The 20233-nt window shown below is 33.3% G+C and overlaps 2 protein-coding genes across 5 annotated transcripts in view; one reads left to right on the forward strand and one right to left on the reverse strand.

The window, feature by feature from the left end:
• The window catches only part of LOC150100148 (putative polypeptide N-acetylgalactosaminyltransferase 9), a 187151-nt gene extending 183571 nt beyond the window's left edge, over nt 1-3580 (forward strand). For all 4 annotated transcript variants that reach the window (XM_090402384.1, XM_090402386.1, XM_090402385.1 and 1 more), the window contains one exon: nt 2541-3580. In XM_090402384.1, the coding sequence (XP_090258510.1) occupies nt 2541-2687 (147 nt within the window). In that variant the 3' untranslated portion in view covers nt 2688-3580. The remainder of the gene's footprint in view (nt 1-2540) is intronic.
• An 804-nt stretch (nt 3581-4384) lies between these two features.
• LOC150100151 (integrin alpha-PS1-like) overlaps nt 4385-20233 on the reverse strand; it is a 573942-nt gene continuing 558093 nt past the window's right edge. The window contains exons 26-27 of the mRNA XM_090402382.1: nt 19016-19144; nt 4385-9606 (exon numbers count right to left, since the gene is read on the reverse strand). Coding sequence (XP_090258508.1) covers nt 9526-9606; nt 19016-19144 — 210 coding nt within the window. The 3' untranslated portion in view covers nt 4385-9525. The remainder of the gene's footprint in view (nt 9607-19015; nt 19145-20233) is intronic.

Below are 20233 nucleotides of genomic sequence, written 5' to 3' on the forward strand. Positions count from 1 at the left end.
ATTTATTTCTCTGGACATGAAAGTTTTAGAAGAAATGAAGTGGTATTCATAGCTAGAAGGGAATATGGAAAACAGTTTGAGTTACAACACAATGTCTAACAGAATAATTCTAATCAGAATAAAGGCATATCTAGCAAATGTCAACACAGATGCACGTGAAGATGAGATATAAGAATTTTACAGTAGACTGCAACAAGCTGTGTACAATATTGATAAGGCAGATTTTCTACTGATAATGGATGTTTGGAATGCAAAAGTGGGAGAAAAAAGAGATGAGGCATCACTGGAAAATTTGATTTAGGACTAAGAAATAAAGCAGGAGGTTGGAATTTTGTGTCAAGGGCAATTTCTTTATTGCAAACACAATACTTACTTTTAACAACATAAAAGAATATTTTACGCATGGACGTCGCCTAACTGAGAATCCAGAAATCAGACAGATTATACTGTCACTCAACAGAAGATAGAGAAGTGCAATCAAGGCAGCAAAAACACTACCCCTGGTGTAGAGTGTGGAATGGATCATGAATTATTGATAGTTGAAGTTAAATTGAAATTAAGAAGCAACAAAAGGACTATAACAAAGTTGATTTAAATCATATAAATGAAGTATTTAAAGTAAAAGTTAGCAAGAAATAAACAAAAGTTTGGAGAGGACAGAGGAAGAGAATTAAAACTGTAAGAAAAAACAAAATACAGTCAATCCTCAACTTATGACAGGTATTAAATTAACATGTTCATCAAATGCCACCTTACTTCTGCAGCCTATGGTTATTGCTGCCTTCAAGGCATATTATTTACTGAGTGTGAGAAATTCTCAGAGACTTTTGGAAGGAATATAATAAATTGCAGATATTGAGTGTGTTGTGGGTGTAGATGCATTGAATCAGTCTAAAGCACGGTTGGATAAGCATTGTGTACAATAGTGTGTACCTCCCACGATGAATCTCCAACTCCATGGAGTGAAGTGGGAGCAGAGGGTATGAATGGTGTTTGGAAGAAGCTGCTGAAAATATATGTTTATAGCATTCAACAAAGACAAGCCTTGCAAAAGATTGGTGACAAAATAGTACTGCTAACTAAAGAATTAGAGTTGGAGCTGAAGGATGTAGAGCAGTTGTTGGAAACTCTGGAAGTAGAGCTGAAACAAAGACATTATAGAGCTAGAAGGATGGGAAAAAATAGAGAAAAATAAGAAAAGGAAGCCGACTCCCCAGAGTTTACAGTAAGAGAAAAAAAAAAAAAAAACTGGCAGAGGCTTTTGCTTCTTAAGGTAGTTCAATTGTTTGAGGAAATGGACCCCGATTTGGAAAGATTTAGCAAAGTCAAGTGATGCAAGCTGCAGTTGCTTGCTACAGATAAATATTTGCAGAAAAGAAAAGGAAACCTGTGCACTAAGTTGGTTGTAATGTACAAATTTTTAAACAAGCCCACTCCTGCTCTCATCTCATTTCATTCCTTGAAGATGAGCATAGACAATCCACAAGTTATACATCTATTAAACTATCCTCAGAATGTTTTGTTGTAATTCATGAATTTGAAGAATATGTTGTTGATTATCTAGCCTCCCTTGTACTCTCCTAATCATTTTATCCTTAATCGCCTTAATCATTAGGAGAGATTATCTAACCTCCCTTGATCATTTTACTGGTAAGTGCACAGAAGCACTGTACACTCGTGTTTTATTATTTATTGCAGTGTAAACAAGAAGTAAAATTAGTTTAAAAATATAACTAATATATAAGTTTTGAGATTTGGTAAGTAGCGATGGGATGTAAAGTATACACTTGGTAGGGAAACTTCAAAGGAAGTAGAGGAGATGAGAGATCTAGGAGTGATAGTGGACAAGGACCTGAAATTCAGGGACCCACATTGCACAAGTTGTGAAGATGTCACATCAGACAATGGCAATGATGCAGAAACAGAGAGGTTATGATGCCATTGTATAAGACCTTCATCAGGCCTCATATGAATTATTGTGCACGGATTTGGTCATCGGGTTTTCGTGGTGATGAGGATATGTTGGAAAGGGTCCAGAGGATGGTCTTTGGAATGTGAAGTACGAGGACAGATTGAGAGAATGTAAGTTGCAAAAGCCTCGTGAACAGGAGGAAGAGGGGGGGAGAATACGATTGAGACATATAAGCTAGTCAGGGATTGTTATCAGGTTGACATGGAAGAGATTTTTCATAGAATGGGAGAGGGGGGGGAAGGAATAGAATAAGAGACCATTGCTGGAAAAAGGAGGGTGTGAGAAATAGGGTCTTTGATTGAGTGGAATGCATTGTCTCCCACCTTCACAACACACACACTCAGGCAGTGCACTTCACTCACCAACCACAACCACTCTCTATGCAAAGAACCTGTTCCTCACTCCTATGCTCACACCCTCCTTATACAGTTTCCAGCAATGGTCTCTTATGGGAGGGAATTTGGAATGTATTGTACTACAAATTTTGTATTTTGCCTGTTGGCCAAGCTAATGTGACCATGCCAATTTTTAGTCTTTTAATGCATTTTTTTTTCTTCTCACCCCAAAGGATCACTCTATTAGTGAAAGTGAAAGTGGAAGATGCATGGAAATGAGAGAAGATGAACAGCATGTGATAATGAATAGTTGTTCATCTAGTACCAGACAGATGTGGCTGCTTCAAAGAAATGATATGAATGGAACTATTATTTTTTAAACAGTCATATTTCAAAAAAAAAGTTACTGTAATTACTGTCTATATTTGTTTCATGTTGAAATTTCTGAATAAAAAAAAGCTATGCAGGCACAGGAATGAAATATTTACAACTTGACTTTTCTCCATATCAGGCTAGCATTATCAACAGGCACTGTGAAGACACAGACTCGGCAAAGACTAAAGTTAAAATGACATCTAGAATAAAGAAATGTATGGAAGGCAACAGTGGTGTTCTCTGTGATGTGCCAAAATTTATGTGGAATTAAAATATCATTTCAGTTACAGTTCACTGTGTTCGGTAGTACATGAGCCACTTCTAGGAACAGCCTCTGTGATTTCAACAGAGACCTTTTGTAGTGGCTTTGCTTTTTTTCCACCTGATGAAATGGTCTTCATCCAAAGCAAGTTGTGTCTGCTTTTTGGTTGTACATATTGAATATATTTTTTATATTCTTTTTTTCATGGCATGGTGGTCTCTCCTCTCTGTACAAAGTACTGTATTCAGGTGGAAAAAAGCAAAAATACTACACAGATATAGGTTATGTTCCTATAAGTGACTCATGTGCTGCAGAACCCAGTGAAACCTAATAGAAATAATAGTTTAATCCTACACTACCTATCTGTCCATCAGTAGTAATCATAAGCATCACTGCAGAGAATGCCATGTTGCTTTCCATACACACAACTGTCCTTCTTCTGGAGGTCATTTTAAATTGAGTCTTTGTTGAGTTTGTGTCCTCAAAGTGCCTTTGATAATGCCAGTTAAATTAAATATTTACTAACTAAATTAATTATTTCATTTAGTAAATTATTTATTTCATCCCTGTGTCTACATAGTTTTTTCCCAGAAATTTCAGAATGAATCACTACAGCTATGGGAATAAAAGCTTATATTTGTACCAATAACAGGCAAGTTTTAAAAATATATTTATTTGGTTTTCAAAGAAACAGATCAATGAGTTTTTTAGTTTTATACATTGTTAAAATACAAGCAGTTTCTTTTCTTGTTGAATAATATTCAAAGAATTAGATATATGAAAGGGAGAATTAAAGTGACTGAAACAGCTAAAAGAGCCACCATAGCTCAGTCAGTATAGATGAAGCCCTGGTTGGAAAGACCAGGGTTCAATTCCCATCAGTGATGTGAGGAACCTTTACCTGGTCTCTTTTGACTAAAGGTGAGTTAGCTGGTCTCATATGGAGGCAGAGGGTTTTTTCCACCTGGAAACTGGTTTTTCATCCCCCCAAAAACAGACAAACCGACCAGTAGAACACACACACAATTTACCTCTAAGTATTCTTGTCTGTAAATTGTGTGTGTTCTACTGGTCAGTTTGTCTGTTTTTGAGGGATGAAAAACCAGAGTTTCCAGGAGGAAAAAACCCTCTGCCTCCATATGAGACCAGCTAACTCACCTTTAATGTAATACAAGGATAAGGGATAACTGCCTTATCCTTGTATTACAGTTGGAAAGTCCAATGATACTTGGAAGGCTATGGGCACTTAAGTGCCTGTTAAAGCCACTGATGGATGGGCGGTTGGATAAAACAGCTAAAATGTGTTACCAGCCATACACTGAAAATTCCTGTGTCAATAAAGTTGTTTCTAATTTTCCTCACCCACATTTATAGGAGAATTTTACACATTTAAATAAGTGTTCTCTCTTTAGGTGGAAAATAAGAAGATTACACCAGTAATCAATATTTTAATATTTTATTCAACAATTCAACCTTAAAACAAATATTTAGGAAAGTTTACATGAGATTCCAAGATTTTTGGCAATCATTAACAGAGTTATAAATTAAACAGTGATTATAAGAAATCTGCAACAAACAGTTCTAAAAAATTAAATGCACCTTTCTTCAAAAATACAACTATAATTCAGCAAAAACAGACCATTATCTTTTACAATTTCAATTATGCACACAATCAAAAATAGACAATTTACTTATCAACAATGGGTTCATTACTCAATGTTCATTACTTCTTGGCAGTGTTATGAAATATACAGAGAAAACTCTGATTATATTCATCTATGAAAATTCTTGCGACAAACTCTTGAGGAATACTATTTTTAATGAGCATCTTTGTTGTCCACAGTATAGTATTTGAATATGTAAACTCAGTAAATAAACATATGCAAATACCATACTAAATTATATAATATTTACCTTATTAGTAAAAAAGTAAAATATTTCTTTAATGGGTTTATTATATCACTGCAAAAACCAGTAGTTGCCAGTAGTAAATGAGCATGCTATTGTAAAATCTCAGGCACTTTTTTCTGAAATGATGCTTTCATTTCAAGTATTGCTTTATATCTTGCAAAATACTGAACTATTTAACTGCAAAGCAAGAAATGTCATTATTCAACTGATTTAAAAAAAAAATTTTTTTTTTTATTAAGAGAATATGCAAATAAGGTATTCCCTTCCATATACAGTTGCTAAATATATGAAATTTCAAACACATCAATAATTTGCCCCCCCTCCATACATATAATCTAAAAATACATGGCACATAAAATTTATTTCCAATGCTGTTCTCCAGATATTGCAAATAAAAAAATACAATAATCTTTCACATTCAACCACAGTGGGAGAACAATTTGCCAGTAGGATAATTGAAAGCTTAGATAACTGAAAGTAGTACAGTTACATGGTACTATACCAAAAATTATTTAATACTAACCCATTCAAGGGTTAGTTAACTAAAGGTTTGATAATGTGATGATTTTTTATGTCCCAAATACAATTTACTTACTAAAATTATTTCAGGAAAACAACCTTTTCTATTTTCTACAGCTTAACAGTAGTTTTTTTTTTTTGTGGCAAAATGTCTAGTTAGCATTTAATAGCTCGCATTGTTTACGTCTGTTGCAGACCTGCTTTATAAAAATAATAATAAAAATAAGCCATTTTGAATCCTATACAAGCACTTTTGTGCAAAGTCTTTCCCACCTGTAAACACTATTTCAGCATTCTGACTATAAGTGAAATAGTTAATTCAAACTCTTCTATTCATAACAGCAAACTTACTGACTGCTACTGTTATGTGAATCAATTTGCATCATTTATTAATATATCCACCTGATGTATCTGCATAGCAAAACAGCTTTTTATAATACAACCTACACATTTTGTTCACATATAAATATTTCAACAGAAAGGAATTCACAAAGATGCTTTGTTCTTTTATTATTCTACTTTCTTGGCACTTTATTCAGCTCTATCTTTGAGCTTAATATTTTATCTGGAAGCACAGATGGAAGTAAGGATTGAACTTACCTTAGTAATAATATTAAATTTGCTACTATGTACACATTGTAAATAAAATAACTAGAAATAGGGGCACATTTATAGGAAATGTCTTTATCTGCCCATAAAAAAATACTATAATGCCTCCATATGCACTCACTCATACCTGAAAGCAGTGAGAAACCAAAAACTAAAGTATATGCCAAACAGACAATTAAAATATATGTCATAATCACAATAAACCTCTACAGAAATATGAGGCTTATGAACAAAACCTGAAAACCCTGCTACGAGTCAAAAAAAAAAAAAAAAAAAGGACTAAAAATGCAACTTGAAAATAACCACTTCTATGTAACAATTAAATCAATAAACAACATAAAAATTTGAAATACAATGACATTATATGCGATTATCTAAAATACAAAAATACACTCTCTATTATACTGCATTAAGAGAGAAAAAAAATAATATTTCTGAGATCTTTTGTATAAATTATATACAAAGTAAAGCAATTTACTTGAGATATCAAAAATTCATAAAATTGAGATATAATAACCATAAAAAATTACTTTAGGAAAGAAGTGTGTTAATATTTTCAGCATGCATGGTTGAGTATCTTTTAAGATACTTTAAAATAATCTTTAAATGACATAAGTTTCAGTCCACTGAAGTAGTACAACTTTTTGAGTTTCCAAGCCATATAATTATTCTTTAAAGGAAAATTTTATATTTTCTGTAATGGTATCATACCTACCATCTTTCTTTATTTTAAACCTTACGCTTTTAACTCATTATTTTACTCTTCTGATTTTTTTTTAAAGCATCAACTGTTGACTGTCAACAGTGATGGTTTATTATTAATGAACTCTGTTAATACTGAAGTTCTATTTCCTTGATGTTCTTGCATTTTTTGAAGCAATGTAGGACTTAAGAAAGAAGCATACTTTATGTTCTCTGAATCTACCATACTAATTCAGGAGAATGCCTTAAATTAATACATTATTTAAAAAAAAAACATTTTTTTCAAAATTGAAATTAGGCTAATTATATGAAGAGCCAAAGGCTTCAATTCAGCTACATGAACTTATTTAAATTTAGGGATATTGCATGCCATATTGTTTCTTAGCCGAATAAGAAACTCAAAGAGCGAAATTACTTGAAATTAGGCAATCTCCAGATTTTTCCATTGCGAAAAAGTGGCAGGTATGTAGTATAATCTTACTGATGAAAAAAAAAATAAGTTTCAACAATTAAAATTAAATACCTTTAAACTTTTTTTAAAACTAAGAATACACTTTCTTAATTTAAATAGGTTTTAAAATGATTGAGATTTCTGAAAGAAATACACAATGAATAAAATTCCTTGAGATGATCTCCGTATCATCCCTAAAGAATTATATTCACTAAAGATGATCTCGTTATATTCATTCTTCTACCCAATGTCCCCCACATATATTTTTTAAGAATCCCACATAATTAAAATTACCTTAATTGAACTATAAATTTTTGAAATCATCAAGTCATTGTATTAAGTCAATGAAAAAAAAAAAAAGGAAATTTACAACATAACTTGCACTAAATTTGTTATTGCATCACTGATTTCTCTAATAAAAAAATATAATCAATACACCACTCACTCAGCTTTGTTGAAAAATGCAGTATCTAATACTATACTTCTAGTGTTATCAAGTACCACTAAAGCACATTGATCTCTATGGAAAACTTTTCTTTTAACTACAGATCAAAAATAAACTAGCATTGATTTTTGATCAATAGATGAATAACAATAGATGTATTCATTCATGAATACATCTATTGTTATTCCTTATGTGGGATAAGAACTTACCAGGAAAAAACAAAAGACTTTAATAAGTATTTTCAAAAAGATAAGACTAGCTAATAAAGATAATGCTGACATCCTGATATTTAATATATCAGGATGTCAGCAGCATTTTAATGGAGATGTATTATTCATGATAATATATTAAGACAGGCCATGGTATTTCTTCAGCGAACATGTGTAAAAGTGCAGTCATAAAACATAGACAAAAATGATTGAAAGAACACATATTTCAAATTAGCAGTAAGGAAATGTTTTAAAAATACAATACTGAAAATTATGCCAATATATCATATTAAAAATATAATAAACTGAATTGTATAATTTTTGACACTTCTTAAAATAATATATTCTAGTGACTTGAAGTCAAAATTCAACAGCAAGAAGAGCCATAGTTTTTAATAAAGCGATTTTAAATTAAGTTTACTTCAGATCTTTGTAAGCATTCATAAAAGACACAAAAATTAAATTAAACTTCATTATGAGAATAACAAGAACACTAAAGGTAAGATTTATACTCAAATATTATTAATAATATTTTTTTTTCTAATATGTTATATTAATTTGAAACAAACAAACGAGTAAACAAAAACAAGCATATTAACAATATTAGATTGCATAAATTTTTACATCTTATTATCTCTTTTGCACACTCAAGTCAAATATTATTATAATTATTAGGCATTTTTTTCTCCATATTAATTAGTTACTTGAACTAAGACAAAGTGAATTTACACTATGCATGTGCACACAGACATTTCGCTTATTGTGTGTGCATGTGTGTATATAAAATCAATGTTTGCTTAATAGATTCACACATACATACAGCTCAATATAACAAAAAAAAAGAATCACTATTTTGCATTTTCAACTTAGGCCAACAAGGTTATGTGAAAAATATTATTTTTCACATAACATAAACTTTCAGCAGTGGAAAATATTATTAGTAATAATAATACTTATGAAATTATGTACAAATAATTTAAATATATTTTTAGAAGTTACTATCCACACCATACAAATTTTGTTAGTTTACATATTATACTATATCGAAGTTAAATAAATGCAGCTCAAAAATCAAGAACAAGGAATTTAAAGATGGCCATAACTTTACAGTGATACTCTCCCTTTCTCCAAGAAGATATCAGTCAGAAATTAAACTCAGTGTACTGCATATGAGGGGAAAGTACTGCCTACTGAGAAGAAAGGGCAGTCATAAATATAAAATACACTGAAAATCATCAGTGGAGTAAAGTGTCCACCTGTCAAAACATATTAAGTTAATTGTTAAAAGCATAAACAATCCAACTTAATCCAGACTAGTATAAATACAATAACGAAATCTTCTTAGATGAAGACAGTAGTGAAATGTAGTGATTAATCACACTTCACATAATATATATGTATATATGTATGTATACTATGACAATGGAATTATTTAATCATGATATATCATCATATCACCTAAAAAGAAATTATTTTAAACTGAAGATTTAAAATATATGCAGTGACTCACCCATGAAACAGTAAAAAAACCAGTTTGCTTCTCTCTCTCTGTGTGTGTGTGTGTCTTTATAAGTTAACATGCTATTCAAGATCAAGCTCAGCACTCAAACTAGAGTATGTTGTGAAATCACAGATATTTTTTTTTTTTTTTTTTACAAAAGCTGCAACAATAAAATAGATAACAATGATATGTTTCTTTCCTCCTCTTTTTCTATAGTATAAATTCTTTGCACTTTTATAAATCATTCATTTCCTTTTCTTTTTCATTGGCATATGTAACACCATATTGTGGCTTCTTTCGCTTGAAGAATCCCAGCTGGGGAAAATAAAATACAAATTTAAAAATAAAGTTTCACACAAAATATCATTCATGATAATTATAATGTTATTATTATTATTACCATTATTATTTCTTGACACCTCTAAGGAGTTCAAAGACTCATCAAGGAAGAGCACCCACTCCAGAACTCTCCACCATCCCACCCAAATCGCTACACCAATACCATCACTAATATTTTTTGTCTGTAAATTGCATGTATGAGGGATGAAAAACCCCAAGTTTCTAGGAGGGAAAAACATGCTACCTCTGTATGAGATCGGCTAACTCACCTTCAAATGGGAAAAAAAAAAAAAAAATAAATAAATAAATAAAGATTCCTCCCATCACAACGAGAATCAAACTTAGGCCTTTTCCAATTGAAGGGCACATATAATGATAAACAACTGTTAAACCTTGATATTCTCAATTTTTGGCTTATGTTTTCTTAGGACAGGAAGAAACTAAACTAAAATAAACATATTACAAAGGAAAAGTAATGTATTGTACCTTTCTTTTAGGCTTGCACGGTGATCCGAATGCATTTTTGGAAATTATGGAGGCAACTACCGTGTTTGAATAAAAACTTTAGTTTACTATCACTAAAATTTTACAATTCGACGTTTCGACCTTTATGTCAAGGTCATCTTCTGGAGCGTACAAATATACACAGGAAACAAGCTATACTACAATCATACTGGTTCGTTATGCAATTGTTCGATATGAGAGTCCTGAGAAAGATTAGAGGCGTGAAGAGATGGCATCAATGGCAATATCATATTAAAAACGAGGATAGGATATTAGGAAAGAACTTGACATTATCAGCATCCAGGAATGCGTTAGCAGAGTTAATCTCAGCTGGTATGGTCACTTAAACAGAATGGGTGAAAAAAGATTAGCAAAACAAGTGTTCTCTGCCAGGTTGGCAGGAAAATGACCCAGAGGAAGACCAAGATATAGGTGGATTGATACGGTACAAAGTGCCTTAGACGATAGAAATATAAGATCTGATAATGTTGGAGTCTTGATTATTTTTTCATGTAGTACTATGATATCCTGTACACCCCTTGAGGGTACATGGCAGGAATTTGATGATGACGATGATACTGGACAATCCAGATCATTCATCAAGCATTCCACACATTTTGAGAAAAATCAAGGATATTCAAATACGAGAGTCAGATTTATTAGTCAGCTTTGACATTGTTTTGCTCTTTACCAACATTCCATTATCTGATATGATGATTACCCTACTGATATTGAGATTTCTATAACAAATTCAATGATTTTTAATTTGTTATAGAATCAAGATATTTCAGCTGGAAAAATAAGATCTGTAGACAAGTTGAAGGTACGAGCTCTCTGTCTCCACCTCTGGCAAACTATTTTTTGAACCATCTGGAAGATACCTTGTTCTCATCCATTCATTCCCAACCCTCTCATTCGTTTCGTTATGTTGATGAGGTTTTTGCTGTTTGGCTTCATTCTGAAAATGAACTTACCACTTTCCTAAATGAATCAATAGCCTTCATCCACACATTCAATTTCCCATGGAAAAGAAAAGGCTGGTAGTTTATCATTCTTGGACATCCTTCTTACGCACACCACAGTCTCCGGTAATTTATCAACCGGTGTTTATCGGAAACCTATCTTTACTGGTAGAGCATTTAATTAATACAGCACATAAGGTGTGCTCCTCTCCCTCAAGCTTACAAAAAGAACTTCTCACTATCAAAACTTTAATGGAATTCAATAATTATAACCCTAATCAAATCCAGCAGATAACTTCTATGTTCCAACACCTTAGGATTCTTCAACAGACCGCAGGATTCCAATCCCTTATATTTCTGGCATCTCGGAACAAATTGATAGAATTTTGAAGTAGTATCACCTTATTCCCACATATTTTCCTATCAACAAAATTTCTCATCTGTTGCCATCTACAAAAGACAAACTGTCACCTCTATCATTAGCTGGCATTTACCAGATAACTTGTGAAAATAATCTGACATACTTTGGGCAGACAGGCAATTCTGTGGAAAAAAGAATTAATGAACATCAATATTATACTGAATACATGAAAAAAAGTTTGGTCTGGCATAAAATAGTACTGACATTAAACAGTATCTAATGGGATGAAGCTCATCTTCTACATAGAAGAGGTTTTAAATATGAATGCCTTTTCAAAGAAAGTTGCGAAGCTCTTTTACATCGGCCAAATCCAAATCAGAACAATTGTCTCTCTCTCCCAAAAGATTGAGAGATTCTCATTTTATGTAACTATCAAAAATGGTTTTTAATAATATTATTTATTAATATTAATTTCTATCGCATGGCAACTGTTTTTAATTGGTATCTACTTTGGTTGTAGAGTCCATAATTTGTGTAAAATGAATATCTTGTATTCCCGTTTCTCTGATTTGCTTGTTTCTATGCAATGTATGATGATGTGTGCCATTTTCAGTACGAAATATCTGTACTTTCATTTTATTAAAGTCAATTAGTGTGGTTATTGTGTGATTTGTTGTTTGTACTATAGGTTTGCAGAAAAAGGGTTCATGGACAATTCATCGCAGGATAAAACTCATCGTGCAAAAAATATACTGAAAGTGTTATTCGGTAGAAAATTGAAACGATATTGCATTGATATCAATATATGAAAAGTAAATGCAGTGCAAGATAAAATTTCACAAAATATAGTTTTTTATGTATTATTTATTTAGATTTTAATTCTATTTCATATTTTTATTCTTATGCAGTGAAAGTAATATTTTATTGATAGGTGAGTTTCCTAATTTCTATTTCCTCCTAAAAATTTATGAATATTCTTTCTGTTGATGGAATATTAACATTTGCTAAACTGGGATAGGGTGATTTAGGGGGAAAACAGGCACCATATTTAAGAATATTTATTCTGTGAACCATTCACTATTTTTCTGTGCACTAAGACACCCATCCAGATGTGACACACACACACATGCACCTTTTATCTGAACTAATTCAGAAGATGAGGTGTTTCAGTTATTGAATACACATGTATTTTTAAAATGACTCCATTTTTCCTACATAGGAAAAATATGTTGTACTGTTATCGTTTACAGAGCTAGTTTAAGATCATGCACTTTTGAGTAATTATATTGAAGAAAATTATAATAAAATCATGTAAATGTAAATCAGCATAAGCTAAATTGCCTTTTGCTCTATAAGAAATTTTGTTTTATATTGCCTTCTTTACTGAAAAAAAAAAAAAAAAAATGTAAAATAATTTGAATATAATTTTTTTTTTCATGGCAATGATTCAGATTTTTTTCTATTTTATAGATATATATTTTTTCACATAGTCCAGAAACCCTGCTCTAGAGACCAAACACAAAATTTTTTCAAGCCACTTCAAGCCTCCAAATAAGCTGATGGTAGTCTCACACTGGGCTATGAAATTCATCTTTCACCTTAGTATTGCAGCTGCAGATGGCACTTTAGCTTATGCTGATTTACATAATGATGATAGGATTTATGTAAAATTATGTAAAAAAGTGCACCTATGATCTTAAACTAGTTCTTCAAATGATAGCAACGTACAAGATGTCTTTACTATGCAGGAAAAGGACAGTGATTTTCAAAATACACATGCATTCAATAACTGCAACACCTCACCTTCTGAATTAGTTCAGATAAAAAAATATTACACCTGGATGGGATGTCTAACTGCGAGGAACAGAAAAATAGTGAATGGTTAGAAGAATAAATATTCTTAAATATTGTGCCTTTTTTCCATAACTATTCTTAAATGTTTTATCTCCCTAATAACTATTTTAATTATAAATATTAGTTGGAAATAACTGTTATCCCTAAATATTCTTAAATATGGTGCCCTTTCTCCCTATCTATCCTATATACAGACTAAAAAATTTCAGAATGCTAAGTATAATCAAAATAATAAATAATACATAAAATATTTCTTTCTTTATTTATTTTTTTTCAAATATAAGAATGACATGACAATAGGATTTCAAATTTTCTTGCGAAGAACTTTCCCATGATGAATTGTGCTGACATGGCAGTAAAGCCTTTTGTGGGTGAGGGCTACATAAAGCATAAGACAAAGCCTTTTGGTAGGAAAGGCCTGGGTTCAATTCCCATCCATGACGTGAGGAACCTTTATCTGGTCTCTTTTGACAAAAGGTGTTAGCCGGTCTCATATGGAGGTAGGGGCTTTTTTCACCTGGAAACTCTGGTTTTTCTTTCCCCAGAATAGGCCAAATAGCCCTGTGAACACATGCATCTACAGACATAGGACACAGCAGGTGGCTGGGGCTAACAACCTTATCCTCGAATTACAGTAGCGAAGTCCAAGAATAAGTGGAAGGTCTTGGGCACTTAAGTACCTGTTAGGACCACTGATGATGATGATATATATACATATATAAAAATTAGCAGCCCTTATTCACTCCACTAAAGACCAGCCACAGTCCCTAGACACCTGCCAGGTGTTTAGCAGATTCTTCTTGTAAACTGGCCTACTATTGCCAACAAAAATCATAGTGTATCCATTCCCTTTATCCAATTCAGCTAAAACATTGTTATAAAATAGGACCAAATTGCTCAGACATGATTCCCTCCTTAGTAAATCCAGGTATTCCTTGCAAAGTACAGTCACTTCTCCATATTCAAGTGTTAGGTCTCAACATTTCTCGTGAAAATCTGTACTCTTGCCCAAATAGCCCCAGATGTGTTGTGCATTTATCTAAACACTTACACAGTCATTTACAATTAGCAGAAAAATGTTCAACTGTGTTTAAAAGTTTTTAATTGTATTTTAAATTAAGGGGATATAAAATCCGCATTGTTTTAAAACTGAATAAGAAACTCAAAGATTGGAATCAGAGAGTTTCATGCCGAATATAGTAAACTATAAAGTATTGGCGACACTAGCGTGAGCTAATGCAAGTGGCCCTAGTACGTAGTACAATATCGGACAACTCGTTGCAAATGTGGGGAAAGTTCAGATCGCTATTCTTAGGTATTTTCCATAATGTAAAAACACATTTCCTAGGAAATGTATGCTGTTATTACATTATGGAAGACTGAAACCGGTCTGGTCACTACCCAGACCGGTTTCAGCCTTTTTTGAGGCTTCATCAGTGAGTAGCTAGACCATAATACCTAAGAATAGCGATCTGAACTTCCCCCACCTTTGCAACGAGTTGTCTGATATCGTACTACGGTCACTTGCATTAGTTCATGCTAGTGTCGCTGATACTTTATAGTTTACTATATTCGGCATGAAACTCTCTGATTCCAATCTTTGAGTTTCTTATTCGGTTTTAAAACAATGTGGATTTTATATCCCCTTAATTTAAAATATTGTTTATATTGCCAAAATGAAGCTTACTAGCTCTTTATATTTAAGTTTTTAATTGTGTTTTACAATAATGAGTGATATTTTAGTTTGAAAATACTGCATCACAATTTTATTACAAAAAGAACAAGGCATGCACCAAAGTATATGCACCACAGGATTCAGTTCTCCTTAGTAGTAGGGCCTAAGAGACTGGAGAATAAGCAGGTTTTGCTGACGGTGAGATCTCCAGTTCAGAGATACAAGAAATTTTAGGTGTCGATGCAAAAGTTGTCTTTTTCAGGAATGTCCTTGTTTGAACAAACAACATACTCGAGTTCATTATCCATTAGCACTGTCACCTGCCCATCAACGAAATCATTGATGTCCTTCTCCTTTAAGTCCTCATAACCTACTCACCAACTCCTTTATTTTTGGGAGTAGAACTTTAAATGGGGGCTATTTTTCCTCTAAGTATTCTTTGACTTAGGATGAAGCAGTGGTGGAATCAGTTCCAGGCATTTGGGTTCTGCAAGGAAATTAGGCCAACCTTTGTCATATGGCCTGCTGCATTACTATAAACTAGCAGCATAATTCAAAATTGTACTGCCTTCTTCTGTTTGATAGTATATAGGTGTACTGAGGCATCTTTTTCCAGAATAATGCCATCTCATCAGCATTGAAAAACCAGTTTATATTCTTACTACTTGATGAGTTTCTTGAGTTGCACAGGATAGGCTGCAGGCTTTGTGATCAACTGAAGCAGACCTGTCCATTATATTTATATCACAGAGTGAATAATGCCTATTGAATTTCTGGGACTACCCTTTGCTGGCAATGAAAATTATTTCTGCAGTTCTGCTGGTATGGGTGTGTGTGTGGGGGGGGCTTAAAATCTGTTGCAAAGAATGAGGGCCTTAGCAGAAATAATACTATAGCTGATAAGCTTTAGTATTATTTAGTATTTTTTGTGTTGGTCTTTAATCCGAACAGTGTATTCTCTACTATTAACATCATTTTATCATATACATAAGCTGCATATTTAGCACTAAGAATTCCACCAGTTAGCACTGTCTCTATGATCTCAGTTTCTTGTTTCCTTATGTATCATGTGTTACTTTTGTTGATACCAAACAAGAGGCACATGGCCGTGTATGTGAGCTCTTTTTAAAATTTATCTAGAATCTGCACTTTCTTGGCCCTTTTAGACTTTTGTTGATTACTAAATGCAATTTGTTTAGAATTCATGGGTATTCCATAAGCAAAAGTAGCTTAACACAGATGCACACAACACACAAAGGTCACAAGCCATCCTACTCGGATTACACTCACTGTGAGATCGAAAACTTGAGATTTTGCAACTGTCAAGCAAAAACACAAATCTGTGAATACAGAGACCCAACTGCATGGCTTGTATGTCAATCCTTGTTGATAAGAGCCCACACGCAGAAATGTATGTGAATTCTTACCAACTTCTCTAAAATCTTCACCACTAGTACTGAAGTTTGATTAGGTCTTAGACATACCAGTTTTAGTAATGCCCTTGTACAATGGGACTATCATACATTCTTTGTTTCCATTCCTATGGATTTTTTTCTAAGCTGAGACTCAAATTCTATAACTATGTCAAGAGTCTAACCAACTTAGTTGAACATTCCTTTGTTGAACATGTTAACAATCTGCATGTATACTAATTACTGAATTCATATCTAGGTTATGCAACAACTCTCTTACCTCCTTTCTCATACAACCTCTATCTCTTCATTGAATATAGTGGTACCACTTTGGTGCTGTGTTCCTCCCCATTCTTGCATACACAAGAGAGTGAGCACTCATTATTTGAATAATCACATTTGCTTCTGACACAAGCATACTGTCTATATGAGTAAAGTTATTCGTCTATATTCATTTTTTTTTACTTGCAGCATAATGATAAAATTCTTTTGGGTTGTTCAGATACTGCATTATTTAAGCATCTTTTCAAATCTTCCCATGCATTGATGATATCCTTCCAGTTCAGTAACTGATACCATGGGAGTGAACACAGTATTGTACTGAGTTTGTCATACTTTCTAGCTTTGTAGTTCAGCATGTAACCAGTCCTAATTGGAACATCCATAAACTTAGCTGCTTCCATATTCAGTGAGGCATGATTACTGTCACCAAGCAGTGGCAAAACATTCATATCCTTAACTAAGACTCATTCTGAACACCACAATCAAATCTGACACTCTTAGATCTCATGCTCCTTCTTTCACATGCTGCTTGAAGTTGTCTTGCAACTACTCAATAAATTCTCCTTCATTCTTATCATGAGTTTCTCTGCTAACCAATCAATGTTCAAATAATTTCGGGCAACCACAATGATTACTCATTTAGTACCTATCATGGTAATTTGGGAAGATGCATTTCATTGTCCCCAACTGGATTTCATTTATAAATAGGACTTCCAGGTCTGTAGCAATACCACACTATGTATTTCATCCTGTTAGCCTCCATTTCGCACCAAGATTGCCTCAAACTCACTGCTACATGTGATATTATTTCTTTCATGAGCTTCTACCCTAAATGGCCTCCAATCATTTTTATCATAAATAATACCAACCTCTTCTCCTAACTCTTCTATTCTTCCTAAAAATACTATATCCTTTGCACTTGATTCCAGTTACTCCATCTATTCTGAGAGCTAGGTTTCACTAATGCCAACAATTTTAGGCCAGATAATTCAATTCCTAATGTGTGATTTGTTATGTCTATACACAAATGCTCCTGGCATTTGTCTATGCATATTAACAAGCCACACATCCCAACTTTTTCATTTATTCACATCTGCAGTCTGCTTAATAAGTTGCACAGTTTTGCAACTTATTCTTTCCCTCTCCACACACACACAAGTCCAAATCAAATGCACACAGGTTTACCTTTTCAACTATCCTTACTGACATTTATATCATTATGACATCTGCATACCTTAGCTGCACTTACATTTCTCAGGGTTCCTCTATAACGACCTAGTTTCCCTGACCTTATGCATTAGGTCTTACTCTAATAAATAATTTCTTTAGGCCAGGACCATTGTTAGGGTATATGTCACCTCTAGGCAATCACTATTTTGCCATCCCTAAATTGAAAAGACTTCCCAAAGAGATACAGAGATATTGACCTCAAGGGAGAAGGAATAGAGGATAGCCTTTAAAAAGAACGGGAAGAGGTCACTAGGACTATTATTGGAAAGGAAGAAGAAGAAAAAGATGTAAAATTAAAACAATAACAAACAGTATTTTTATGCTGGAGATACAATTTTGCTAGTTTTTGATGCCCTCTAAACTTGCCACTCCTCTGTTGCTTAGTGGTTATGACAGCTCTGCTCTAGGCTCCTGATGCCAAATCCACTCAAATACAAGTCATCTCCCTCTAAATGAAATAAATCTCTATTAAACTAATTTCGCACATTCCAAAATCAATACACATTTCTTATACACTGCCTGTTCATAAAATCAGCTGCTATCATGACCATTCTTCTTAACTTATGGTTCACATATCTGATACATTTCAGTCATTAGGGAAATTAACAGGTTCTATTTACATGAGCTTAAAAAACAACTTGATTCTGTGATCAGCTTGCAGCTATAGTTTAAAGATATTCTGTTGCTGTTATGGAATGAACAGGGTATAATGCTGTCAAGTTCAATGATGGCCTGATTTTTGACATGGACTTACATTTCATTTTAACCAGGAGCAGATTTGCTTTATAAATCTCATGTCTCTACTTTGATATTATAATAAGGACAAGAAGAGAAAACAGTGCAAAGGTCCTTTGCACAGAAATTACTAGTAATGTCTGAGTACTGGGCTTCAAATATTTCACAAGAAATACCTATACATGTCTATAATTTGTATTTCAGTTATCAACTAAAGAAAAAATAAACCACAATGATTCCACAAAAATAAACCATATGATTTTGATAATTCAGAAAATGTACACATTGAAGAGAAGTTTACCAAGGCATTACAGCAATTTCAACATATTCTATATTATAATTTTATGCTTATTAATAATGAGAAACATACCTTCCATAAGCAAATAATGAGAACAATGAGCAAAAGTAAGCCTCCGCAAACAGCTAAGATGATTATCCACAGGGGTATTTCTTCAGGTTTCTGATAGAGTGGTAGTTCAGGATAGGCTTTTGTCATTGCCTGCAACGGGATCCAAAGAAGTAATAATTAATTAAACAACACACACACATGTCCAAAAGCTAAGGATGAACTACCTTTTTACCTGTATATGAAAAAATTTTCATGACTACAGCCAAATGTGAACATAAATTGCCAGCATACTAATAAATTATATTACACAAAAGGTGTCTTATAAATTTCATACAAATGAAATTGCAATATGTTTGTGGCAAAAGTCACAAATTTCCTAACGACATCATTAAGGAATTAATGTACAGTGCTTACAGAAAACTATGCAGAAAGACATTTCAGTATGGAATATGTCACCTCCGAACTGCGATGCAACTCTGCCAATGTCGTACTATTCTTAGCACCAAGTGATGCAGGAGTTCTTGAGGCAAACTGGCCCAATCCTCCTTCAGAGCAAGGATAAGGCCATGTTTCCTAAAGGGGAATTTTGAGCATAATGCGTCTCCCTATTGTACCCCCTAACATGTTGTTTTGGGTTTAGATCTAGAGATTGTGCTGGCCACTCAATTCAATTAATATCCTCAGTCTCCAGAAGTATCTCCACTGCTCATGTACAATGTAGTGCTATTATCCATAAAAATGAATTCTTTGCCTTCGACACCACAGAACAATTGGACATGTCATTGAAGAACTTTGTTACAATATCTCTTTTTCCAGCACTTATAGCTCAGTGCATCCATTAAGTAATGCCTCTCCACACCATGATCCCAGCATCACTTTCATGCCAGATGAAGTGTCATCTAGAATCAGAGGAAAGACTAAAATGACTCTCATCTGTAAAGTGCACATTAGCCCATTGATGTCCGATTTTCATGGATACAACACCACTGACAACATGCTCTACGATGAGCTATGGATAAAAGCACACAGACTACAGGACTTCTGCATATAAGCCTACTTGTCATAGACGTCTTGCCACAGTTTATAGAGATATCTGTGTACCTGTGCTTGAATGGAGCCAACTTGCATCGATTATGTTTTGCTGTTATAACCAAAAATATGTTTTTATGCTTTGTGGTAGAGTGAGGGGCAACCTCTTAGCAATCGTCTGGAACACATCCCATTGGTTTGAAATACTGC

This window comes from Typopeltis vanoorti, chromosome 13 (assembly GCF_054136105.1).
Source record: "Typopeltis vanoorti isolate ZY-2024b chromosome 13, IOZ_Tvanoo_1.0, whole genome shotgun sequence".
Lineage (NCBI taxonomy): Eukaryota > Metazoa > Arthropoda > Arachnida > Uropygi > Thelyphonidae > Typopeltis > Typopeltis vanoorti.